General features: G+C 38.9%; 2 protein-coding genes and 1 long non-coding RNA gene across 3 annotated transcripts; 2 read left to right on the top strand and 1 right to left on the bottom strand.

The window, feature by feature from the left end:
• Positions 1 to 106: 106 nt before the first annotated feature.
• Positions 107 to 7839, top strand: LOC147314877 (dehydrogenase/reductase SDR family member 11-like). Its single transcript, XM_086261985.1, has 7 exons — positions 107 to 371; positions 2248 to 2457; positions 6191 to 6285; positions 7054 to 7183; positions 7303 to 7395; positions 7492 to 7557; positions 7673 to 7839. Exons 1-7 carry the CDS (start codon positions 240 to 242, stop codon positions 7700 to 7702), a joined length of 756 nt encoding a protein of 251 aa, XP_086118111.1. The 5' UTR covers positions 107 to 239; the 3' UTR covers positions 7703 to 7839.
• On the bottom strand, positions 1228 to 21354 carry LOC147314876 (uncharacterized). The gene is made up of 4 exons (XR_015124724.1): positions 21056 to 21354; positions 20589 to 20647; positions 15346 to 15422; positions 1228 to 6957 (listed from the first exon to the last, which is right to left on the bottom strand). It is a non-coding gene; the product is annotated as an uncharacterized LOC147314876 (long non-coding RNA).
• Positions 21121 to 25042, top strand: LOC147314875 (dehydrogenase/reductase SDR family member 11-like). The gene is made up of 7 exons (XM_086261984.1): positions 21121 to 21353; positions 22356 to 22565; positions 22829 to 22923; positions 24016 to 24145; positions 24288 to 24380; positions 24466 to 24531; positions 24655 to 25042. Exons 1-7 carry the CDS (start codon positions 21222 to 21224, stop codon positions 24682 to 24684), a joined length of 756 nt encoding a protein of 251 aa, XP_086118110.1. The 5' UTR covers positions 21121 to 21221; the 3' UTR covers positions 24685 to 25042.
• The last annotated feature ends 2512 nt before the right edge of the window (positions 25043 to 27554 follow it).

Here is a 27554-nt window from a genome sequence, read left to right as displayed (position 1 = left end):
ATCATTTTCAGTTGTAACCCACAAACTGAACGGTAATGTACACTCGTCTTTAGGTTTTTGATAGTTCGTCACTGTTTCTACGTCTAGTTGGTTGGAATGGAGGCGAAGTCAACGGGATCCGTTCTCCCTACCTAGTGCGCGCTCCCGACGCAGAGGAAACTAATTCTGTCGGGGATATCTATCTTGGCACGTCCCTCTCTTCAAACTTTTGGTGCGTGAGCTGGTTAGGGCTGTCTTTGATGGAGCGCTGGCGGGGCAGAGTGGCTCTGGTGACCGGAGCCTCGGTCGGGATCGGGGCGGCTGTAGCCGTGGAGCTGGTCCGGCTCGGTATGAAAGTGGTGGGCTGCGCCAGGGACGTGGGGAAAATACAGGTTTGCTCTGAAATAACAAACTCGATTTCGGAAGAGTTATGTTATGCCGGTGTTGTGCCAAAAAGTGATTGTCGGCCAAAAACTGATTTCCGGTATTTGCCAAAAACTGATTGCTCGTATTTAAACTGCTATAAGTAACTTGTTGGCCTATAATATGTGAAACATATGTCAAATGCATCCCTCATGGATGACACAAAGTCATATTGAGCCACAAACAACATTCGTGTAACAAGGTAGAAGCCGCAATCAGTTTTTGGCAGCGACTTTTATAGAACCTTTATTTATGCAGTTAAAAAAAATCTCATTAACATTAAAAATGTCTTTTGTAAGAGTAAGACAGCAGAAATGGCAGCAAATATTACAATAGTTCTGTAAAAATATTGTAAGTGGGGAAAAAGGACCGGATTGGTTATAATGTGAGTACAATAACACAGAGTTATAAAGATACTTGAAAAAACAGATAATCTTTTAATTCTATATATAACCCCTTTGTAAACGCTGTTCACCGAAGTCTATTTACCAACATACGTAAAGATATTACACATAAAAAATACACGGAAACATTGGAAATCACTTTTTGGCAGGCAAATCACTTTTTGGCAGTTTTCTCTGTTAGCAGTAGTTTACCGTTTTCTTGCGTCTTTTTTGTACATCAAGCTAGTTACCGTTACAACATTCACTTTCGGTCACACAGGAAGTTACCAAAATAAAAGCACAAACGTTCAAGGTTCAAGGTTCTTTATTTGTCACATGCATAGTTATACAAGTATAAGTTATACTTATACTTGTAACCCGTGTCAGGATACATTTCACTGTATAACACACAGTGAAATGTAGCCTGACACGCTCCTCGACATGTGCAAAAATGGGGGGGAGAACATATAGTATATACATTGGGTGAATGTGCAGTAGTAGTAGCAAGCAGGTGAATTCTGTACATTAATATGAATAGACATCTGACATCTGACTATTTTACAGAATAGTTATATTACGTGTTGTTGAGCTAGCTTTACATATCCGCCGTTACACTGTTTGTTTTACAGTAAATCATTTATGCTGTATATATTGGTCTATATGCATGGTTTAAAATAAGCTGCACAATACCAGATCCAAGCTGTGTACTATGCAGTAAAATAAAAAAAATGGTATAAACAGTATGTTGGCACTTGGCAGTATAGGAGACGGAAGTCAGACATGATAACTTACATACTGATGAGTTGTGTAAATCCACAAAGAGCAGTATACCTCGGGTAAACAGCCACAGCACAGGTCAGCTGATCACAGCCTGTAGACAAATCTGCTGGAGCTCTCAATAGAGCCTATTGTGACTCCTGATTCCTTTCCACACACTGCTATAACCACTACAGTGATCTTAGGGTTCTCAAATCTGCAAATCCCATTTTAGCCCCTGACTATACTCATATAGTATATTAATAATAATTATATAATGATGTATTGTATTCATATTATTAAATTAGTATATGTATATTCTGTTTAGATGTAGAGGCAGACTCATCCATCTACAATGTAGGCTGCAGCAAATAGAGCTATAAGTTCATTTGTTTGTCTATGCTTGTGTTCTCACTATCGTTCAGGTGTTCATTAGAGTTTATGTTTAAATTAAGTTTTCATTTCCATGACTAATTTTGCTATTATGTTAAAGTTGTATGAGGTTGGGTTTCCTTTGTAAAATAATTGAAAACTCCTTATCTTCTTACTTTTATGCTTTGAATTCATTTCAGAGTCTGGAAAATGTATCTTTTATCTTAGTAAAGAAGTTTAATCCATAATTCAACTTTTACCAGAGTATTTTTACCACAAGAATCTGAATGCAAAGGTGATTATCAAGGTATCGTCTTTTCCTTTTTGTTTTCAGAAACTGGCAGCAGAGTGTCAGAGCGCCGGTCACCCTGGTGTTTTGGTGCCTTTCAAGTGTGACTTGACCAAAGAGGAGGAGATTCTGTCCATGTTCGCCACGATCAAAGAGCAGCACAAAGGCGTGGACGTGTGCATCAATAACGCTGGCTTGGCTCATCCAGAGGCGCTGCTAAATGGCAAAACCAGTGGCTGGAAAAACATGTGGGATGTAAGAACTCAGAGTTATTTTAGAAAGAAAATATTCCTGGTTGGTATGAAATATAATATTGATAACATATGTAATATGTTGTTGTGTGCTACATATGAAAGCATTCACAGGAGTGGTTTCCCAGCAGAATACTGTATTCTAATGAAATGATAAATTGAGTCATCATCATTTTTTAGAATGAGATAGATGTCTTTTATTTATACAAAAAGTTGGATAAATAGTGTGTTAAAATGTCAAACTATGAAAATCCCCATCTGGTTAAAATAAATACACAATCACAATAGATGAGAAAGATAAAATATTATGCAAAACTGGCTAAAGGCTTTCACTTGGTGTTCGCTCTCTCTGCGTAGAGTATCACCTCCTGTTGCAACACACAGTGATGTTTTTGTGTAGCATATGTGTTGTAATAAAAACTGTATTTACTCGCTAAATTATGTCTCTGTATTCACTCACTGTGTCTTTAGGGATTCACTAGCTTAGCTTAGTTTTTAAATTTTTTATTTTAATGATATTGAATTCGAGACTCGGTTTTGCATCCTTGAAAACTCTCTAGCTAGCCAGCCTCCTGTAGTCAGTGCAGCCGAAGGTAGAAGGTAGCGCAGGCCCCATTAGGTGTCCCCCGGCAGACTGTCGAGTAGCTGGGGAAACAGGATGGCTGGATGACGGGGAGGAGGTATCATAGCCCCCGGTACACTACCAACCTGTTCATGTGGCTAACTACTTTTCCCCACTCAATGACACACTCGCAGGAGATCAGACTCTAGGAATTGGCGATTCTGTTTTAAGACATGTTGGCTAAGGGTAAATGCAAATTCAGTAAAATATTAAAAATCAACAAAAATCGACTTAAATGTTAAAAAAGTCACAAAGAAAGAACAATACAGTATCCTCATGAGCACCGAAGAGTAAAACATAAACATTAGGTCTCTCTCTTCCGAGTCTCTGTTAGTACATGAATTAATAATTGATCAACAAATCGATTTACTCTGCCTTACAGAAACCTGGTTACAGCAGGATGATTATGTTAGTTTAAATGAATCAACACTCCTGAGTCTCATTTACCATCAAAATCCTCGAGGCACAGGCTGGGGGAAGGTATGCCTGCAATTTTCCACACCAGCTTATTAATTAACCAAAGACCAAGACATACTTTTAACTCATTTGAAAGCCTGATGCTTAGCCTTGTCCACCTCAGCTGTAAAACTCAAAAAAACAGTCGTATTTGTTATCTTCTATTGTCCACCTGGGCCTTACACAGAGTTTCTGTCTGATTTTTCTGAGTTTTTAACTGATTTAGTGCTCTGTTCAAATAAAATAATTATTATGGGTGATATCCATGTAAATGTTACAAATGACAGTCTCAATCAACGTGGTATTTAATATTTTATTAGATTCAATTGGCTTCCCTCAAAAGGTGAAAAAATTGACGAAAAGCACCGTTGAGCAAAGTATTCCTTTAACGTCAACTAGGAATGACTTAATGAATTTATTCACAAATCAAATTTTAACAATTAGAGAAAAAATTACTCATAATGATCTCACAGATCTAACATTATCTACACATACTTTGAGTACCATTTGTATTTATTTAGTCTTTTTTTCCAATTGACCTTTCTGAGTTAACATAAGTAATTACTTCCTCCAAACCATCAACATGTCTTATAGACCCCATTCTTACAAGACTGCTGAAAGACTGTTGCCTATGTACTTCAGGCCTTCAAGCTGGCAGTAGTTAAACTTAAAAAGCCGTTACTTAAAAAGCCATCTCTTGACCCTGTGGTTTTAGATGTTTATAGGCCAATTTCTAACCTTTCATTTCAAAAATTGTCAAACAGCTAATAGATCATATGCAGACAAATGGCTTATTTGAAGAGTTTCAATCAGGTTTCAGAGCTCATCAAAATACAGAAACGCCTTTAGATAAGTCCCAAAAAATTGATTCTGATCATCTGGACGTAGCATCTCAGTGGGAGAAATGTTTCGTCACTCATCCAAGTGACATCTTCAGTTTCAGATGACCCAACCTCATAAACAGTACCTTTGCACAATGACTGAAACCAGCCCACTGAATGAAAAAAATGGGCTGTGAGGTCAGCTCCTGGATTATTACTATCCAAACTGGCATGACCAAAGATCAACAACCGCTGAACAAAGACCATCGCTGAACCAATTTTACAATGCTGTGATTGCAGCCATTTGCTAACTCACTTTTAGTGAATTTTACAAATGATCTTCTTGGCCCCTGACAGTAGTCAGTCTAGCTTATCCTGCTAGACCTCAGCGTTCGATAATGTTGACCATAATATTCTATTAGAGCGATTAGAACATGCTGTAGGTATTACAGGTATTGCACTGAAGTGGCATGTATCATATTGATCAAATAGCATCCAATTGTTCTGTAGTTTCTGTGCCAGGACCAGTTTACATGCTTCCCTTAGGCAGTATCATCAGAAGGCATAGGATGAATTTTCACTGCTATGCAGATGACACCCAACTTTATCTATGCATGAAGCCAGATAACACACCAATTAGTTTGATGTGTGTTAGAAAAATGTCTTAAAGGCATACAGACCTGGATGACCTCCAATTTTCTGTTTCTAAATTCACAAAAAACTGAGGTTATTGTACTCGGCCCTAAAATTCCTAGAAATATGGTATCTAACCAGATACTTACTCTGGATGGCATTGCTTTGGCCTCTAGTAACACTGTGAGGAACCGTGGAGTCATTTTTAACTAGGATATTTCCCTTAATGTACATTTTAAACAAATATGTAGGACTGCTTTTTTTCCATTTGCACAGTATCTCTAAAATTAGAAATATCCTGTCTCAGAGTGATGCTGAAAAACTAGTTGATGCATTTATTACTTTTAGGCTGGATTAGTGTAATTCATTATTATCAGGAAGTCCTAAAAACTTCCTGAAAAGCCTTCAGTTAATCTAAACTGCTGCAGCAAGAGTACTGACAGGGACTAAAAGAGAGAGCATATTTCTCCTATACTGGCTTCCCTTCATTGGCTCCCTGTTAAATCCAGAATTGAATTAAAAAATCCTGCTCCTCACATACAAGGTCTTAAATAATCAGGCCCCATCTTATCTTAATGATGTCATAGTATTGTATCCTTGCATTAGAGCACTTCGCTCTCAGACCACAGGCTTACTTGTGGTTCCTAGAGTATTTAAAAGGTGAATGGGAGCCTTCAGTTTTCAGGCCTTTCTTCTGTGGAATATGGGAGACAGACACGATCTCTACTTTTAAGATTAGGCTTAAAACTCCTTTTTGCTAAAGCATATAGTTAGGGCTGGATCAGGTGACTCTGAATCCTCCCTTAGCTATCCTGCAACAGGTGTAAGCTGCTCTCTTCCACAGCATGTCTTTTATCCTGTTTTCCTTCTCTCACCCCACCTGGTCGCGGTCCCTGAGCCTGGATCTGGTGGAGGTTTCTTCCTGTTAGAAGGGAGTTTTTCCTTCCCACTGTCACCACTTTGCTTGATCATAGGGGGTCATTGTATTGTTGGGGTTTTTTCTCTGTATGTATTAGGGTCTACCTTAAAATATAAAGCACCTTAAGGCGACTGTTGTTGCGATTTCATTCTGTATAAATAAAATTGAATTGAATTAAAAGAATTTGTTCATCTTGAGTGCAAATAGCAACAAGGAAAAGTATCATTTTGATGCATTGATTACATATATTTGTTTTACCGTTTATTTCACTGCTGGTTTCTTACAGGTGAACGTTCTTGCACTGTGTATCTGTGCACGTGAAGCTTATCAGTCAATGAAAGAGAGAAATGTGGACGATGGGCACATCATAAACATAAACAGGTGCAGTTTTATTTTACTGATGGACAGTGATGGGTATGCTTGTGCAGTTTACACAAACATCTTATAATTCAGTCATTCTTTTGGCAACTCTGCACAATGGACTTTTCTCACAGCACACATTGTATCTCCCCCTTTAAGAACCCTACTATAGCCAATGAGTGTTTTTATTACTGGTAGGTCCAATAAAAATAAATACCAGACTGCTGTGTCAATAACAATATATTAGAACCAAAAGGGACATCTTCATATTGCTTTCATTGGCCAGCTAGCAGTTCAGAACTAAAAGATTTTTGAGTTTACTATGAAAATCATCAAGAAAAATGAAACCAAATCTAATTGCCAGAACCGAGAAATGTTTTGCTTTTTTTAAATCTCAAAACACAAGTACCTTCCTGGTTATACATTATAGAAACCTTTAAATTACAGCACAACAGCATAGTGATGCAGTGGTTAACACTGTTATCTCACAACTTATCTCACAAATCCAGCATCTGGCCAGTGTCTTTCTCTGTGTAGTTTGCATCTTCTCCCTGTGTCTGCAGGAGTTCTCACCTTCCCACATAGTCCAAAGACATGCAGTAAGTTGGGTTAGTTTAGTTGAACTGTGTCTGTGTCTCTGTGTCCTGTGACAGACTTGGGACCTGTCTGTGCTGTACCCGAGGCTCCTGGACCCTGAATTAGATAAGCAAAAGAAAACAGGTGGATGTTAAACGATATAGAAACTGTTGCCATTGTTGTTATAACACTTGTAAATATCCTCTGTTGCAGTGTGTGCGGCCATCAAGTGTTTCCTAATGCTGACGGACATTTCTACACCGCCACCAAGTATGCTGTAACTGCGCTGACTGAGGGCCTGAGGAAGGAGCTGTGTGCAGAAAACACTCATATCCGGGCCACAGTAAGCTTTTGAAAGACACTGTAACCAGCTCCAAAGTACCTTTAACACTAATGTCAGCTGTTATGAGATGCACACAGAGTACTTCTTGAAGAATCCTCATTAATAATGTCATTTTGCAGAGCATTTCTCCTGGCGTTGTGAAGACAGAATTTGCATACCGCCTCTACAGAGACAATTCTGATAAAGCAGCTGCTGTATACACTAAAAATAAGGTAAAATCATTATTCCTTCATTTCCTACAATCGCTACAGTATTGTTGATATGATTACTATTAAAATTTCATTAAGCACTTTTCACTTCTTTGATAGTCTCTGGAAGCAAAAGACCTCGTCCATGCCGTCACATATGTGCTCAGTGCCCCTCCTCATGTTCAGGTTTGAGATTTTCTCTCATTTTCCTCTTTTTTGTGACCTTTTGAACTTTTCTATTTTCCATTTTAAATATCAGCAGTTTAGTCATAAGATAACATTCATCTATCTTTTCTTTCAGATTGGGGAGATTTTGCTTGAAAGTCTGTAGCAGGTGTCATGCAACTTGGCCTTGAGACCCATCCCAATCTTTACATCAAAGTAGTGTGACCGGCTCTCCTTACTTCTCAACACTGTCAGATTGTAATCAATTCACAGAAGGATAAAATAAAGGAAACTCATCCAGCTGTTTTCTGTCTAATTGTCTTCTTATCAAAGGTCCCTGTGGTACCTTTTTACAAGCGTCCTACTGGCCAGCAAGGAATGCCCATGAAAACACTTTAATTAATGACAGCTTCCTTCTTATTGTAACAGATCTCAGTTGCTGGATAGTATTTAAGCTCTAAGAGTGTTTTTACTGTTAAGCAGATGTTCATTTCAGCAGGTTAGAACCTTAGCTGGTTTGGGGGGGGGGGGGGGGGGGGGGGTGTCATGGAGCAACCGTACAAGTCATAAGGGCCTAAAGACTGATGAACAAAGGTCACTTACCAATGTATGTTCTCCAACCAGTTGGTGAATGGTTGCTGGAAGTTGTTGGCAGTCACTAGGTAAAATTTGTGGCAAGGAGGTATATGGTGCTGTACTAAAACCTCTGTGTGGATCCTTTGTATGGTAGCAGATTTCTACACTCCCCGGGAGTTTGTGTGGATGATGCAAATATGTCTACAAGCACTCACCAAATTGCTGAGTGTCTTGACACTTTGACACTGCTCCGCAAGCACAATGCTCCATTGTCAAGGATGCAATAGAGAACTGTTTGCTAGTGTTCATTTTTGGCTCTAATAAACAATACATTTGGTGTAAATAAACAAACGCAGGTATCTGAGAGAGTAAGCTTTTAAAGGAGCTATCATGTCAATATAAAACTTTGACTACCAAGAAAACATAAGTTTGACTTAAAAAACTGGCAGCAGTGTCAAAGTTCTGGCCACCTTGGTGTTTTGGTCCCTTTCAAGTGTGACTTGACCAAAGAGCAATAGATTCTGGCCATGACCAATGTTCCCTCTAATTTTTCATGTGTCTGAGCGACCACACAAACTCCCTGAGCGGTCCCTTGGACCACTGTGAGCAACATTAGACGTGTGCACTGTGGTTATGCCAGCATCGAATCCATCCAAGGTTTATTAAAATAATCAAATTACAGCATTTACATTTATGTTAGACTACTATTAATTAACTGCTTTAGCCCACTTACAATGAAAATTTAAAAAAAAAAAATCTTGTTCATGACCTGTGTAGTATGTTAACACTTTTGGAAGTAAAAATAACTTGAATTCCAATTTTGAAAACAAAACTTTTTTTTTTTTTTTATAAAGCTCTGACTTGAATTATGAGTATGGGTCTGTGTTCTGGGAGAGAGTCCTGTAACTCTGTCTGCAAAATACAGTATATAATGACCAATGTTGGACAATTAACAATTAAATGTTGGACAATTTATTTTTTTAAATAAACATTTCAAACTATTTACAGAACAATCAGCTGTTCTGCATTAAATCTGATGCCACACAAATTATTTGTGTCACTCCAAAAAATAATTTCTGTCCACTATGAGATAAAAGAGAACAACAGCCTGATACCTGCAGGCCTGACAACAGGAGATGTATCACTCCTGTAACACCTGTAACATTCAGCAGTCGCCTCATTGTTCTGACACACAAAACAAAACTATTGACTACACTACACACTAACTACACAAGATTTGCGCTAAACGTCGCAAATCTCTCACGTCTCAAAACACCGCCGTCACTCCTAAAACTTCCCCCTTCCTAAACAACTAAATGCCATGTTGCTTTATCATTTTTTGATTGGTCGACATGGTACATTTTTCGACCAATAGCAATAGGGGTTTTTGTTTTTGGTGTTGTTTTTGCTCACAGGCGGAGAGTGCTTTTGAGGTTTTCTTTATAAAACACAGTTTTTACTGTTTCTTCCCGCAGTAAATATAAACAACGATAGTATTGACTATGTGCACGTTAGCATATGCTACTTCCGGTGCGGAAACTCCTGTGGGGAGCTTTGCTTCCGGTGTCCTATTCGCGCCTGGTTTACGGTCCAAAACAAGTTAAGCAAATGAATCAAGTGGCGATTTACATTTCTATAGATGTCTTGGGCATTTACCCAATATATCTGTAAATGATGTTCATCGACTTGTCGATATTTTTCCCCCGCGCCTCAGAGCAAAAGAGAAAAGGGATTCAAATGTTATATTTCTCAGCTGTCCCTCGTTTATCGTGGGTGTTATGTTCTAAAAATAACCAGCAATAGGTGAAATCAAGTAGCCAATTTTATTTTTTGACAGTGCAAAACGTTTGGTTGACATGGTGGACATACAGTACTGCACCTCAGAGTCACACTGCTAGCGATCAATGCAGCGATTCTGTACTGTACAGGAGAGACGTCACGGAGGAGATCGTCTGCAGCGATCAGGACGCAGGACAAAATGTGATGTAAAAAAAAAAAGCATGCAAACTTGCACTAAAAAAATCCGTGAAACAGCGAGGTGAAAGGTGAACCGCGTTACAGCGAGGGACCGCTGTAATTTTGAAGGTAAGTCACAACATACCCTTCATAAATACTAATGTATAGAAACCGTTACCAGCAATCATTCATTTTTTGTGTGGCTTTTTTCACGGTTTGTTAACATGCCGTGTAGGCGTGTACTTGACTAGCTGATATCGACATAACGGGGGAAACATCTGGTTTGACTATTCTTCAGCTGTAGTTTGAATGCTGAACATTTGCCTGTTTAAATCATAAGACCAGTGACTATACAGAGATGTGCTTCTGAATGTGGACGATGTGTCTTCTGCTGCAGTAATGCAGTTCTGCTTGTGTTGAGTGATGTAAACAACTGATCGATCTAAACGCTTTAAACGTCAAAATTGATCATTAGATTTTTTATGACACAACAGCGGTGAGTGTTCCCACCTTCTCCTCTTTGTAACTTTCCGTTTTCGAGTTTTGGACATGATTTTGGAGTATATCTTCGCAGTAGCGATTGACCGCAAAGTAAAGCTACCGGAAATGCACAACCCCACATCCGGTCTCAAACCAGGAAGTTAGCATTGTCTCGTGCACATAGTCAATTCAGGAAGAAAACCAAACATTGCATATATTTTTTTATCATAACTCCAGTTTTACTTGGCCTATCAACACAATTTAAAAACTGGTATAAAGTTCACACTTTTTCTGTCAGTTGTTCCGTCTGTCCTGCTCACATCTCCAATGGTTGTACAGGTTGTCATTAACGTGGCTTCACTCCACATCAGCCACGCTGCTTTGCTAGCTAAAACACCGGTGTCGTCACATAAGGACGCTGTCATAGCCTGTCAATGACGTTCATTAGCTGCGTATATATATGAATGTGAATCGCATCATTGGCTGGACTATGGGATAAGGTGGCATCGTTCTAATCCCATACGGGATCAGCCAGTCACTTTCTGACTAACACTGCAAAACAGAATTGTTAAAGTATTTGTTTTAAGTTCAATTCAGGTTAGATTTTTTTTTTGGTGCACAACGCAGATTTTCTGTGCGCAGAGACCGTGCCAGCAGTGCACAATTGCGCACGCACGCAGCTTAGAGGGAACATTGGCCAGGACTGTACTATGACCATAGCTGGACTGGCCATCAGGCATACCGGGCATTTGGCATCAGGCCGATGGTGATTTTTCATTTTTATGGGCCGGTGATTTTTTTCTTTTCTTTTCTTTTTATTTTTTTGTAACGGTAGAAACAATGAAAGGTGGTGCATTGGCCAGATGCTGGTCGATGTGTAAAAATAACTCAGTTGTTTGGTGGCGGCTATGGCGGAGCTTCCACAGAGGCCAGCATGTGGATGAGGGAAGGGGAGGCAGGAGAAGGAGAGACAAGTGTCAGGTGAACTGAACTTAGAGTAAGAAGTTATGACCTGCAGTCAGTCTGGGTCAGATATAAACCAAGTTTAGGTGGAGTTTATTTTCGTTCTGCTGACTTTTTACAGTCAGTGACAATAACTCGTACTGCGTACTAGCTAGCATGACAGAGTTTCTATACAGCTGGGTGGGTGCTATGATGTTACTGATGTAGCTTGCCATCGCCAGTGTGTGAATGGGTGAATGACTGAATGTAGTGTGAAGCGCTTTGGGGTCCTTAGGGACTAGAAAAGCGCTATACAAATGCAGGCCATTTACCATTTACTGATAGTGAACTTTATTTTATTCATAAGGTTAGTTAGTAGAGTTGCCAACCGTCCTGTAAAAATTAAATCGTCCCGCATTCAGAGAAAATTTTGTGTTGAGCTGAAAAGGAACAGTTTGTCCCAGACTTCAGCTACAATAGAAAAAGACACAAAGCTGGAGTTATTCTGTCGTTAAGCTGCACAGTTGCCTCTTCTCCTCTCATTCTCTCCCCCTCTCTCTGTTGTTGCTACTTCAATCATGAAACTGACCAATGATCAGCTGATCGGCTTTTCTCTCTTGCTTGTTTATCTCCCACTTTGCGCCAGAAAGCGGAAACCGGCGGATGTCGTGCTAAACAACAGCAGCAAGTTTAAGATCAGCTGTTGTTAGAATTTATTTAATATTACTTTCTAGTATCAGCTAATGTTTGCTGGCGCCACAGCTGTAAAAGCTGCTGGTCATGATGTCGGTTTGGATATCCTGGTGAGAGGGAAACATGAAGATGAAACCAGGAGATGTCCTTACTGAATCAGAGCTGAACTGTTTCTGAGAGACACATAACACCAGGATCCTTTTCTAAGTAGCTTACAGCTGGTAACTGTGCAGGGGTGGCTCTAGCAAAGTTTTGCCAGGGGGCCAGGTAGGGCATTAACAGGGAAAGGGGGGCACAAAGAAATACTTTTCTTTCTTATTCTCATTTAAAACATCTAGCTCTTATTAAATAGTTAGCTGAATCTGGGGCAGGGATAGCTCAGTAGGTAGAGTGGTGGCCCCATGATCGGAAGGTCGGGGGTTCGATTCCCCTGAACAGCTGAGCAAGATACCATCCCTACACACTGCTCCCTGGGCGCCCAATGGCTGCCCACTGCTTCACTGAGTGAATGGGTTAAAGGCAGAGAGGAATTTCCACACGGGGATCAATAAAGTACACTTTCTGAATCTTACGACCAAAGTTTTTATCTGACGTAAAATGTATAGAAACCATACATTTTTTTTGTCCCAGTCCAGCCCTGACTATGACCTCTAGTGATTAATATTGCAAAGGAAGAACAGTAGGATGCAAAAGTTTGGGCAACCTTGTTAATAGTCATTATTTTCCTGTATAAATCGTTGGTTGTTACAATAAAAAATGTCAGTTAAATATATCATATAGGAGACACACACAGTGACATTTGAGAAGTGAAATGAAGTTTACTGGATTTACAGAAAGTGTGCAATAATTGTTTAAACAAAATCAGGCAGGTGCATAAATTTGGGCACCACAAAAAAAAAAAAAAAGAAATGAAATCAATATTTAGTAGATCCGCCTTTTGCAGAAGTTACAGCCTCTAAACGCTTCCTGTAGGTTCCAGTGAGAGTCTGGATTGTAGTTGAAGGTATTTTGGACCATTCCTCTTTACAAAACATCTCTAGTTCATTCAGGTTTGATGGCTTCTGAGCAAGGACAGCTCTCTTTAACTCACACCACAGATTTTCAATAATATTTAGGTCTGGGGACTGAGATGGCCATTCCAGAACATTGTACTTGTTCCTCTGCATGAATGCCTTAGTGGATTTTGAGCAGTGTTTCGGGTCGTTGTCTTGTTGAAAGATCCAGACCCACCGCAGCTTCAGCTTTGTCACTGATACCTGGACATTGGTCTCCAGAATCTGCTGATACTGAGTGGAATCCATGTGTCCCTCAACTTTGACAAGATTCCCAGTCCCTGCACTGGCTACACAGCCCCACAGCATGATGGAACCACCACCATATTTTACTGTAGGTAGCAGGTGTTTTTCTTGGAATGCCGTGTTCTTTTTCCTCCATGCATAACACCCCTTGTTATGCCCAAATAACTCAATTTTTGTTTCATCAGTCCACAGCACCTTATTCCACAATGAAGCTGACTTGTCCAAATGTGCTTTAGCATACCCCAAGCGGCTCTGTTTGTTCCTAACTGTGGAAACAGACAGCTTAAATCTGTGAGACAGCTTTCTGTATCTTTCCCCTAAACCATGATGGTGAACAATCTTTGTCTTCAGGTCATTTGAGAGTTGTTTTGAGACCCCCATGTTGCTACTCTTCAGAGAAAATTAAAAGAGGAGGGAAACTTACAATTGACCCCCTTAAATGCTCTTTCTCATTATTGGATTCACCTGTGTATGTAGGTCAGGGGTCACTGAGCTTACCAAGCCAATTTGAGTTCCAATAATTAGTTCTAAAGGTTTTGGAATCAAGAAAATGACAGCAGTGCCCAAATTTATGCACCTGCCTGATTTTGTTTAAACAATTATTGCACACTTTCTGTAAATCCAATAAACTTCATTTCACTTCTCCAATATCGCTGTGTGTGTCTCCTATATGATATATTTAACTGACATTTTTTTACTGTAACAACCAACGATTTATACAGGAAAATAATGACTATTAACAAGGTTGCCCAAACCTTTGCATCCCACTGTAAAAGCAGAGCTGTGAAATGCACAATAGTGATGACCTTCATTGGTGTGTTTTCTTGGGACATTTTGTGCTCTTCATTAACAACCAGCCATGGTTTAAATTCCATACATCAGTATGTCCATGTTTATACCAGTGTTATCTTATTATGAGTAAACTGCTTGTGTTTAAAATGCAATTAAAGGGAAAGTTCAATAAGCCACAGTAAAAAGCATGAAACAAGATAAAATCTGAAATCTGAACATGCAGAGAGGCGCTGAGCACATATTGTGATGACACTAACAACATCTATTTCTTTCAGAGGCAATCAGAGAAGAGAAAGCATGTGTGTTGGTCTACAAACAAACTTGATATTTCTTTTATCCACACGTGTTCTTTAAAGAGAAATCCTATTTAAAATACTCCAACTGCTGCTACTAATATACTGCCACAAATAATAATAACAATAATAATAATAAAATTAATAATAATGAAGTTTTTTCTGCTGTGTCATGCTGAGATGAGACCAAGAAACTGGGATGGCAGCCAGTTTATGTTTATATGTTACTATAAAACCGGTGAGTTGCAATTCATCATCCATTATAACTCTGTAAACCTGACTCTGTGTAAAAGTTCATTTCTATCAGTTGGTGCACAAAAATGGCCGTTTAAAGTTTTAATTGTTAAAACAGGGTTTCTGTATCCAATATAATAACAATGTTTGGTGTAGTTTTTTATTTTACAAAAAAACCTCAAAAAAACAAAACAAAACCTTTCATGATTAAAAATTCAACTTCCTCAGAAGTTCTTAATTTGCGAGTCACAATTCTGGTATAAAGTATTACCAAATCACGCCTTCTTTCCTTCTTGGTTGTTGAGCTATGAAATGCTGATGACCTCCACAAGTTTTTCATTTGTCCAAAATGGAAGGACTCATCCTAAAAAAGCATTTCCCCCTGAAAGTTAAATGTCTCTTTGCTGCTGTATAGAGCATGACTGAGGAATTATTGATTCTTCCCATATTGTCTCTAATCTTAGCGAGGAAATCCTTGACAGAGGCCGAATGGTCACAAATACTTAATATTATACAGAATGTTACAAATTAATTAGCTCACTCACTTCAGTTTTTATTGTGGCAGTCATGTCAAGGTAGTTGTCCCCGGCAGAATTTGTTTCCCCTGCGTTGAGAGCACAGGCTTGGTTGTCCAAATCACAGACAAACAATATAAACACACAAAAAAGGCAATCAGAGAAGAGAAAGCATGTGTGTTGGTCTACAAACAAACTTGATATTTCTTTTATCCACACGTGTTCTTTAAAGAGAAATCCTATTTAAAATACTCCAACTGCTGCTACTAATACTACTGCCACAAATAATAATAGCAATAATAATAATACAATTAATAATAATGAAGTTTTTTCTGCTGTGTCATGCTGAGATGAGACCAAGAAACTGGGATGGCAGCCAGTTTATGTTTACATGTTACTATAAAACCGGTGAGTTGCAATTCATCATCCATTATAACTCTGTAAACCTGACTCTGTGTAAAAGTTCATTTCTATCAGTTGGTGCACAAAAATGGCCGTTTAAAGTTTTAATTATTAAAACAGGGTTTCTATTCAATTCAATTCAATTTTATATATATATCGCCAAATCACAACATAAGTCGCCTCAAGGCGCTTCATAGATACAGAGAAAAACCCAACAATCATATGACCCCCTATGAGCAAGCACTTTGGCAACAGTGGGAAGGAAAAACTCCCTTTTAACAGGAAGAAACCTCCGGCAGAACCAGGCTCAGGGAGGGGCGGCCATCTGCTGCGACCGGTTGGGGTGAGAGAAGGAAGACAGGATAAAAGACATGCTGTGCAAGAGAGACAGAGGTTAATAACAGATATGATTCAATGCAGAGAGGTTTGTTAATACATAGTGAGTGAGAAAGGTGACTGGAAAAGAAAAACTCAATGCATCATGGGAATCCCCCGGCAGCCTATGTCTATTGCAGCATAACTAAGGGAGGATTCAGGGTCACCTGGTCCAGCCCTAACTACAGTGGGGCAAAAAAGTATTTAGTCAGCCACCGATTGTGCAAGTTCCCCCACCTAAAATGATGACAGAGGTCAGTAATTTGCACCAGAGGTACACTTCAACTGTGAGAGACAGAATGTGAAAAAAAAAATCCATGAATCCACATGGTAGGATTTGTAAAGAATTTATTCATAAATTAGGGTGGAAAATAAGTATTTGGTCACCTCAAACAAGGAAAATCTCTGGCTCTCACAGACCTGTAACGTCTTCTGTAAGAAGCTTTTCTGTCCCCCACTCGTTACCTGTATGAATGGCACCTGTTTGAACTCATCATCTGTATAAAAGACACCTGTCCACAGCCTCAAACAGTTAGACTCCAAACTCCGCCATGGCCAAGACCAAAGAGCTTTCGAAGGACACCAGGAAAAGTATTGTAGACCTGCACCAGACTGGGAAGAGTGAATCTACAATAGGCAAGCAGCTTGGTGTGAAAAAATCAACTGTGGGAGCAATCATCAGAAAATGGAAGACATACAAGACCACTGATAATCTCCCTCGATCTGGGGCTCCACACAAGATCTCATCCCGTGGGGTCAAAATGATCATGAGAACGGTGAGCAAAGATCCCAGAACCACACGGGGGGACCTGGTGAATGACCTGCAGAGAGCTGGGACCAAAGTAACAAAGGTCACCATCAGTAACACACTACAACGGCAGGGAATCAAATCCCGCAGTGCCAGACGTGTTCCGCTGCTGAAGCCAGTGCATGTCCAGGCCCGTCTGAAGTTTGCCAGAGAGCACATGGATGATACAGCAGAGGATTGGGAGAATGTCATGTGGTCAGATGAAACCAAAGTAGAACTTTTTGGTATAAACTCAACTCGTCGTGTTTGGAGGAAGAAGAATAGTGAGTTGCATCCCAAGAACACCATACCTACTGTGAAGCATGGGGGTGGAAACATCATGCTATGGGGCTGTTTTTCTGCCAAGGGGACAGGACGACTGATCCGTGTTAAGGACAGAATGAATGGGGCCATGTATCGTGAGATTTTGAGCCAAAACCTCCTTCCATCAGTGAGAACTTTGAAGATGAAACGCGGCTGGGTCTTCCAACATGACAATGATCCAAAACACACCGCCCGGGCAACAAAGGAGTGGCTCCGTAAGAAGCATTTGAAAGTCCTGGAGTGGCCTAGCCAGTCTCCAGACCTCAACCCCATAGAAAATCTGTGGCGGGAGTTGAAAGTCCGTGTTGCTCGGCGACAGCCCCAAAACATCACTGCTCTCGAGAAGATCTGCATGGAGGAATGGGCCAAAATACCAGCTACTGTGTGTGCAAACCTGGTAAAGACCTATAGTAAAGGTTTGACCTCTGTTATTGCCAACAAAGGTTATGTTACAAAGTATTGAGTTGTATTTGTGTTATTGACCAAATACTTATTTTCCACCCTGATTTACGAATAAATTCTTTACAAATCCATGTGGATTCATGGATTTTTTTTTTTCACATTCTGTCTCTCACAGTTGAAGTGTACCTCTGGTGCAAATTACTGACCTCTGTCATCATTTTAGGTGGGGGAACTTGCACAATCGGTGGCTGACTAAATACTTTTTTCCCCCACTGTATATGCTTCAGCAAAAAGGAAAGTTTTAAGCCTAATCTTAAAAGTAGAGATAGTGTCTGTCTCCCGAATCCAAACTGGAAGCTGGTTCCACAGAAGAGGGGCCTGAAAACTGAAGGCTCTCCCACCCATTCTACTTTTAAATACTCTAGGAACAACAAGTAGGCCTGCAGAGCGAGAGCGAAGTGCTCTAATAGGGTGATATGGTACTACAAGGTCATTAAGATAAGATGGGGCCTGATTATTTAAGACCTTGTATGTGAGGAGCAGGATTTTGAATTCAATTCTGGATTTAACAGGAAGCCAATGAAGGGAAGCCAAAACAGGAGAAATATGCTCTCTCTTTCTAGTCCCTGTCAGTACTCTTGCTGCAGCATTTTGGATTAGCTGAAGGCTTTTCAGTGCATTTTTTGGACTTCCTGATAATAATGAATTACAGTCGTCCAGCCTGAAAGTAATAAATGCATGAACTAGTTTTTCAGCGTCACTCTGAGACAGGATATTTCTAATTTTAGAGATGTTGCGCAAATGGAAGAACGCAGTCTTACATATTTGCTTAATATGTGCGTTGAAGGACATATCCTGGTCAAAAATGACTCCAAGGTTCCTCACAGCGTTACTGGAGGCCAAGGTAATGCCATCCAGAGTAAGAATCTGGTTAGATATCATATTTCTAAGATTTTCAGGGCCGAGTACAATAACCTCAGTTTTATCTGAATTAAGAAGCAGAAAGTTACCGGCCATCCAGGTCTTTATGTCTTTAAGACATTCCTGCAGTTTAACTAATTGGTGTGTGTTATCTGGCTTCATGGAGAGATAGAGCTGGGTGTCATCGGCATAACAGTGAAAATGTATGCTATGTCTTCTAATGATGCTGCCTAAGGGAAGCATGTATAATGTAAACAGAATTGGTCCTAGCACTGAACCCTGTGGAACTCCATAATTAACCTCAGTGTGTGAAGAGGACTCCCCATTTACATGCACAAATTGGAGTCTATTAGATAGATATGATACAAACCACTGCAGTGCAGTACCTGTAATACCTACAGCATGTTCTAATCGCTCTAATAGGATATTATGGTCGACAGTATCGAATGCTGCACTAAGGTCTAGCAGGACAAGCACAGAGATGAGTCCACTGTCAGAGGCCATAAGAAGATCATTTGTAACCTTCACTAAAGCTGTTTCTGTGCTGTGATGAGCTCTGAAACCTGACTGAAACTCTTCAAATAAACCATTCCTCTGCAGATGATCTGTTAGCTGTTTGACAACTATTCTTTCAAGGATTTTTGATATGAAAGGAAGGTTGGAGATTGGCCTATAATTAGCTAAGACTGCTGGGTCTAGAGATGGCTTTTTGAGTAAAGGTTTAACTACAGCCAGCTTGAAGGCCTGTGGTACATAGCCGATCATTAGAGATAGGTTGATCATATTTAAGATTGAAGAATTAATTAATGGCAGGACTTCTTTGAGCAGTTTTGTAGGAATGGGGTCTAAAAGACACGTTGATGGTTTGGAGGAAGTAATTATTGAAGTTAACTCAGAAAGATCAATTGGAGAAAAAGAGCCTAACTTAACATCAATGGTACTAAGAGTAGCTGTAGATAATATTACATCTGTGGGATGATTACTGGTAATTTTTTCTCTAATGATAGAAATTTTATTTGTGAAGAAGTTCATGAAGTCATTACTAGTTAACGTTAAAGGGATGGTTGACTCAAAAGAGCTCTGACTTTTTGTCAGCCTGGCTACAGTGCTGAAGAGAAACCTTGGGTTGTTCTTATTTTCTTCAATCAGTGATGAATAGTAAGATGTTCTGGCTTTGCGGAGGGCTTTCTTATAAAGCAGCAAACTATTTCTCCAGGCTAAATGATGATCCTCTAAATTTGTGACACGCCATTTCCTCTCCAGATTACGAGTCATCTGCTTTAGGGTACGTGTTTGAGAATTATACCACGGAGTCAGGTACTTCTGATTAGAGACCTTAGTTTTCACTGGAGATACAGTAGAGTCGTACGTAGTGAGGAGGTAAAATTATTAACAAGATAATCGACCTCTATTGGGGTAGCGTTCAGATAGCTGCACTGCTCTGTGTTGGTACAGGGCATTGAAGATGATAACAGTGGGTGGATTATATTCTTAAACTTAGTTACAGCGCTTTCAGAAAGACATCTACTTTGATAAAGTCTACTCCCCACCGCTGTGTAATCAATTATTGTAAATGTAAATGTTATCAGGAAATGATCAGACAGGAGAGGGTTTTCAGGAAACACTTATTATATTGGTTTCTGTATCCAATATAATAACAATGTTTGGTGTAGTTTTTTATTTTACAAAAAAACCCAAAAAAAAACAAACAAAACCTTTCATGATTAAAAATTCAACTTCCTCAGAAGTTCTTAATTTGCGAGTCACAATTCTGGTATAAAGTATTACCAAATCACACCTTCTTTCCTTCTTGGTTGTTGAGCTATGAAATGCTGATGACCTCCACAAGTTTTTCATTTGTCCAAAATGGAAGGACTCATCCTAAAAAAGCATTTCCCCCTGAAAGTTAAATGTCTCTTTGCTGCTGTATAGAGCATGACTGGGGAATTATTGATTCTTCCCATATTGTCTCTAATCTTAGCGAGGAAATCCTTGACAGAGGCCGAATGGTCACAAATACTTAATATTATACAGAATGTTACAAATTAATTAGCTCACTCACTTCAGTTTTTATTGTGGCAGTCATGTCAAGGTAGTTGTCCCCGGCAGAATTTGTTTCCCCTGCGTTGAGAGCACAGGCTTGGTTGTCCAAATCACAGACAAACAATATAAACACCAAAAAAATTGCTTCTTTTACATGCCTGAATGTGCACAAAATAGGTTTAAATGTTACACAAATTTCTTCAAGTCATAGGTTGTTCCATATTATGTCACTTTTTGCTTGATGCAATGTGCATAAAGTTAAAAGATTAAAAATAATAAAAACCAATTTTTAAAAGAGGATTTTTCAAGTGATCCAATTTTAGATGGATTATGCAGAAAAAAATCTAATTGGGCTGAAAGGTCTATTGCTTTATAACGTATTCAGGTTGTGTATCATGTTTTTAAAATGAAATAATTACTTTTAAAAATACGTAATCAGTAAAGTAACTGGATAACCTTCTTGGAGAAGTAATAGTAACTACTTACTATTTTCAAGTAATTTGGTTGGAATGGAGGTGGAGTCAACTGGATCCGTTCTCCCTACCTGGTGAGCGCTCACAACGCAGAGGAAACTAATTCTGTCAGGGATATCTATCTTGGCACGTCCCTCTCTTCATACTTTTGGTGCGTGAGCTGGTTACAATTGTCTGTGATGGAGCGCTGGCGGGGCAGAGTGGCTCTGGTGACCGGAGCCTCGGTTGGGATCGGGGCGGCTGTAGCCGTGGAGCTGGTCCGGCTCGGTATGAAAGTGGTGGGCTGCGACAGGGACGTGGGGAAATTACAGGTTTGCTCTGAAATAACAAACTTGATTTCAGAAGAGAAACACTTAATGTAAAACTCTAATGCAAAGGACTTTTTAATGTTATGCAAATATGCAGTTATGTAGCTCTGTCAAGTGGACATCATATAATGGCTGTCAAGCGACAGACTTTTTGTTTTACAATAAATCATTTATGCTGTACATATTGGTCAATATGCATGGGTTAAAATGAGCTGCACAATACCAGATACAAGTAGTGTACTATGCAGCATAATGAACAAAATTATAAACAGTATGTTGGCAGTATAGGAGACAGAAGTCAGACATGATATCTTACATACATAAAAAAAAAAAACCAGTTAAAAACTTTACTGTTTAAACAAGCTTTCTGTTGACCAATGCTTTTTACATTTTTATATTTTTAATTTACATTTAAACTCTATATTGTGTATACTGTGCATTTTGCTATTTATCGTATCTGTGTGCAGCGCTTTGTGACTACCTGTCTATGAAAAGCGCTTAATAAATAAACTTTACTTACTTACATACTGATGAGTTGTGTAAATCCACAAAGAGCAGTAAACCTCGGGTCAACAGCCACAGCACAGGTCAGCTGATCACAGCCTGTAGAGAAAAAAATCTGCTGGATCTCTCAATAGAGCCTATTGTGACTCTTGATTAATTTCCTCACACTCTTATAACCACTACAGTGATCCTACGGTTCTCACATCTGCAAATCCCATTTTAGCCCCTGACTATACTCATATATTCATTATTTTCATTCCCATGTCTAATTTTGCTATTATGTTGAAGTTGTACAAGGTTATGTTTCCTTTGCAAAATAATTGAAATGTCCCTATCTTCTTACTTTTATGCTTTGAATTCATTTCAGAGCCTGGAATTTTTCTCTTTTATCTTAGTAAAGGAGTTTAATCGATAATTCAACTTTTACCAGAGTATTTTTACCACAAGAATCTGAATGCGATGGTGACTATGAAGGTATCATCTTTTGCTTTTTGTTTTCAGAAACTGGCAGCAGAGTGTCAGAGCGCCGGCCACCCTGGTGTTTTGGTGCCTTTCAAGTGTGACTTGACCAAAGAGGAGGAGATTCTGTCCATGTTTGCAGCGATCAAAAATCAGCACAAAGGCGTGGACGTGTGCATCAACAATGCTGGTCTGGCACAGCCAGAGCCGTTGATAAATGGCAAAAGCAGTGGATGGAAGAACATGATGGACGTAAGAGCTCAGATATTTTAGAAAACAATTATCTTGACTTAGACTTCAATAATATTTTGTGTGCGGTATGTGGAAATACATTCACTGGAATGTTTTCTTTGCAGAATATTGAATGAAATAAAATTATCACTTTTATGTAGCTCTAAAAGTTGGGGAATTATTCTGTTACAGCAGCAAAACACCAAAAACAATTTAGCCCATTAAAATAATAATAATAATTATAATAATTTTTACTTTTTATTTTTCTGCATGGTTTCTTGCAGGTAAACGTTCTTGCACTGAGCATGTGTGCACGTGAAGCTTATCAGTCAATGAAAGAGAGAAATGTGGATGATGGGCACATCATAAACATAAACAGGTGCAGTTTTATTTACTGATGATCAACGACGGCCATGCCTGTGAAGTCTGATGATTTAAACATCTTTCAAATATCTTTGAATATAATCATGCTCAGATTCAGATTGAGATTATGAGCTTCTGTTGGTAACACTAATGGCAAACAAAGAACAATCAAAAGAACAAGATAAAATATACAAACAATAAGTTCACAGCGAACATGCAGACTTGAACAGAGAGGTTTTAAGTTGAGATTTCAACTGGGGGAGAGAACCAATGTTTCTTATATCTGGAGGTAGAAAGTTCCACAGGCTGGGAGCAGAGCAGCTAAAAGCTCTGCTTCCCATGGTGCTGAGGGGGAAAGAAGGCAAGCTGGATAGAAGAAGAAGATCGAAGTGAGCGGGCAGAAGAGGTAGTGCTTGACAGGTCAGAAAGGTAAGGAGGAACAAGGTTATGAAGGGTCTTGAAGGTAATCAGATGAAACTTGTATGCCATTCAGAATTTCATAGGGAGCCAGTGACATTCCTGAAGGATATGGATGATGTGCTAGTATGCGGGCAGCGCAGTTTTGAACCAGTTGAAGCTTATGGAGGGATTTTTGGGGGAAACCATGCAAGAGAGAATTACAATAGACAGTGTGGGATGTAACTATACTATGATCAAGAAAGGATACAGACTGGGTGGAAAGAGAAGGATACAATCGGTCCATGTTGTGTAGATGGAAATAGGCAGAACAAGTGAGATCATTAATGTGAGATTTATAGGATAGTGAGCTGTCTAGGATGATGCCAAGACTCTTAACCTAAAGTGAATGGAAACTGTGGAGATTTCAATAGTGAGAATGAAAAGATTTGCCTTTATTCCCAATATTGGGAATAAATAGGCATATTTGTGCACATTTTTGTATATTCAATCCTGGAATTCAGTTCAGTAGATGAGTTTGAGATGAGGAGGAAGAGGGTGACATTTTATTAAGATGCCAGTGGCGCTCACTCGTTTCATTTCTTTGGTAAAGAGGACTCCTCCTCCAAGGATAAAACACAGATGTGATCCTGAAATCAGATAAAAAATATGTTGGTAAATGCTGACCTAGTGAAATGTTCTTCTGTTGTAGTGTGGGTGGACATCATGTCTATCCCGTTCCCGATTTACATTTCTACATGGCGACCAAGTTCGCTGTAACCGCGCTGACTGAGGGCCTGAGGCAGGAGCTGCGTGCAGAAAAAACTCATATCAGAGCCACGGTAAGGTTTTAAAGAACACTGATAAACCCAAAAAGTGCCCTTAAAACCAATTTCAGCTGCTATGAGACACATTTACAATACTTTCCGAAGTCGACACACAATCACACTTCTTTTACCTTTGTTTTTCTTTTGTTTTTTACAGAGCCTCTCTCCTGGTTTAGTGGACACAGAATTTGTATCACGGCTCTACAGCAATGAACCTGAAAAAGTAGCTGCTATGTACAGTGAAATTAAGGTATAATTATTAATCTCACAGTTTATAGATTGTTAATATGATTACTCTGATAAAAGTTATTAAGCATTTTTCACTTCTCTGACAGCCTTTGGAACCAAAAGACATTGCCAGTGCTGTCACATACGTGCTCAGCGCCCCGCCTCATGTTCAGGTTTGTAGGTTTTCTCTTATTTTCAACTTTTTAAATGTTCACTTATTGAATTTAGCTCATTAATATTGTAAATATCACCAGATTACTCAAAATAAGATAATATTTCTATAACTTTCCTTTCAGGTTGGCGACATTAACTTTGAAGCTGTGTAGCTGGTAACACAGTGCAGGCACACAATCCAGCCTCCACAACAAAGTGGTGTGAAACTCCTGACTGCTCAACACTGCTCTCCATTTATCCTCTGCTAAGAAAAAATAAACAAAAACCACCAACCATTACTGAGCACACTCCTACGTGATCCTAAAATGATAAAAAGCCAAGTCAAAGTTGAATTTTTCATCAAACAGAACTGTCAAATGACTGTGAGAAAATTACCAAAATAAATTTTTCTAATGCGAATGAAGAAAGACTTGAGAATGTTTTTGTTCAATTCAGATGCACACTGACCTAAACTGAAATTGAACTCAACAGAATTAACAATAAACTGTTCTTATTAACTATGCCCTAGAGACTGGTAAGTGGCCTTTGTTCATTAATCTATGTTCTCCAACCAGTTGGTGAATGGTTGCTGGAAGTTTTTGGCAGTCACTAGGTAAAATTCGGGGCAAGGAGGTATATGGTGCTGTACTAAAAACTCTGTTGTGGTTCCTTTGTACGGTAGCAGATTTCTGCACTCTCCAACAGTTTGTGTGGATGATGCAAATATTTCTGAAAACACTCACCAAATCGCTGAGTGTCTTGACAATTTGACACTGCTCAGCAAGCACAATGCTCCATTGTCAAGGATGCAATAGAGAACTGTTTGCTAGTGTTAATTGTGGTTGTAATAAATAATACATTTGTTGTAAATAATTAAATGCAGGTATCTGAGAGAGTACACTTTTAAAGGAGTTGTCAATACAAAACTTAGCCTACCAAGAAATCATATAAGTTTGGTTTCAAAAACTGGCAGCAGAGTGTCAAAGTGCTGGCCACCCTGGTGTTTTGGTCCCTTTCAAGTGTGACTTGACCAAAGAGCAGTAGATTCTGGCCACGACTGTACTATGACCTGTAGTGGCTAATATTGTAATGGAAGTAAAAGCAGAGCTTTGAAATGCAAAATAGTGATGATCTTCAGAGGTATGTTTTCTTGGGACATTTTGTGCTCTTCACGAAGAACCAGCCATGGTTTAAATTCCATACATCAGTATTGCCATGTTTATATCAGTGTTATCTTAATATGAGTAAAGTGTTTGTGTTTAAAATGCAATTAAAAGGAAAGTTCAATGAGTCACAGTAAAAAGCATGAAATAAGAGAAAATCACGACTCTGAAAATGCAGAGAGGCGCTGAGCACATATTATGATGGCACTGGCAACATCTGTTTTTTCTAGAAGCTATCAGAGAAGAGAAAGCATGTCTGTCATTTCTCCACAACTGTTCCTAAAAGAGAAATCCAATTTAAAATACTCCAACTGCTGCAACTAATACTACTGCCACAAATAATAATAAATAAAGTTAATGATAATGAGGTTTTTTCTGCTGTGTCATGCTGAGATGACACCAAGAAACTAGGCGAGCAGCCAGTTTATGTTACTCTATAACCGAATTGCAATTCATCATCCATTATAACTCTGTACACATGACTCTGTGTCAAAGTTCATTTTTATCAGTATAATAATGTAACAATGCTTAGTGTAGTTTTATTTTATTTTATATGGATCGTTTATGGAAATTTGTTTCTACCCTAACCTAATTCTAACTACCGGTAAGTAACAAAGTAACTAATTACTTTTAAAAATAAGTAATCAGTAATTAGTAACTACTTACTATTTTCAAGTAACTTGACCAACACTGCTGATAACACATGAGAACAATAAACGTATCATTTTCAGTTGAAACCCACAAATTGAACGGTAATGTACACTCGTCTTTAGGTTTTTGATAGTTCGTCACTGTTTCTACGTCTAGTTGGTTGGAATGGAGGCGGAGTCAACGGGATCCGTTCTCCCTACCTAGTGCGCGCTCCCGACGCAGAGGAAACTAATTCTGTCGGGGATATCTATCTTGGCACGTCCCTCTCTTCAAACTTTTGGTGCGTGAGCTGGTTAGGGGAAGTCTGATTTTTAATAAAATCTTTATCGTTTAAAACCATGTCTGAACCTTAAGTATAAATGTACTTGAGAAATTAAGCATTAGTAGTATTAATGAAGTATAGCAAGATATGTAAGATAATTGTAAAAATTTTAGAAAAAGAAAATGCAAAAATAAATAGAAAATATATTTATGTAATATCAATAAGTGACACATCACAAATACATGTAAATAATTAAATAAAATGGTGAACCTACTGACTCGTTGTTATTCTTAAGCTGTGGTTTTGATTACTAATTGACTGAGTTTCTTTTATTTTTTTGTGTCTCTGTCAGTATTCCAGCATCGTACATTCTGTTTTATACTTAAAATGATAAGTAGTCTTAGAGGTGGATTCTTTGTGTTTTAGTTGACTGTAGCCTCCCACATGTTTCTCTATGCTGTGTGTTTTTCTCACAGTGCTGTGTCTAGTTGGTTACTTTCGGCTTTACTTTGTGAGTTGTCTTTTCTGCTTTCCTTCGGTTTTGTTTTTCCATGTCCTGTGTTTTTAAAGTCTCGGTTTGCTTGTGTGCTCTGTTGTGTCACACTGTGTTCCAGCTCGCTTTGCTCCTAATGTGCTTCCTGCTGGCTTCTTGTGTGTTTAGTTAATGTGTAGTAATGGCATAAACAAATGCCATGTGTTTTGAAACTCTGTAACTAGACTTCATTGTTTTTTTTAATCCCCTCTCTCTCCTGCGGGTAGTTTATCCTTAAAGCTCGGGTCCTCTACCAGACCCTGGGAGTATGAAGGTGCGCTCTTCTAGGACTGTGACCTTGTCAAATAATGGACTGAATTTTTTTTTCTACTTCTTTGCTACATTTATGAAGATGATTTTAACTTGTCATTAAACAGTTTTATGAAGTTGTTATAGACATTATATTCTAAGGTATGAAATAATCAAGTAATTATT

Source organism: Aulonocara sp. 'chitande type north' Nkhata Bay, linkage group LG14 (assembly GCF_057382095.1).
Source record: "Aulonocara sp. 'chitande type north' Nkhata Bay isolate Kocher_YH1m ecotype deep benthic linkage group LG14, A_spYH_male_GT1.1, whole genome shotgun sequence".
Taxonomy (NCBI): domain Eukaryota; kingdom Metazoa; phylum Chordata; class Actinopteri; order Cichliformes; family Cichlidae; genus Aulonocara; species Aulonocara sp. 'chitande type north' Nkhata Bay.
This window is presented reverse-complemented; position numbering and strand designations above follow the sequence as displayed.

Coding starts and splice junctions, on each gene's coding strand:
- LOC147314877 (XM_086261985.1), top strand. CDS start 240: ATGGAGCGCTGGCGGGGCAGAGTGGCTCTGGTGACCGGAGCCTCGGTC. Junction 372..2,247: donor GGGACGTGGGGAAAATACAG/GTTTGCTCTGAA, acceptor TTTTGTTTTCAG/AAACTGGCAGCAGAGTGTCA. Junction 6,286..7,053: donor CACATCATAAACATAAACAG/GTGCAGTTTTAT, acceptor CCTCTGTTGCAG/TGTGTGCGGCCATCAAGTGT.
- LOC147314875 (XM_086261984.1), top strand. CDS start 21,222: ATGGAGCGCTGGCGGGGCAGAGTGGCTCTGGTGACCGGAGCCTCGGTT. Junction 21,354..22,355: donor GGGACGTGGGGAAATTACAG/GTTTGCTCTGAA, acceptor TTTTGTTTTCAG/AAACTGGCAGCAGAGTGTCA. Junction 24,146..24,287: donor AAACTCATATCAGAGCCACG/GTAAGGTTTTAA, acceptor TGTTTTTTACAG/AGCCTCTCTCCTGGTTTAGT.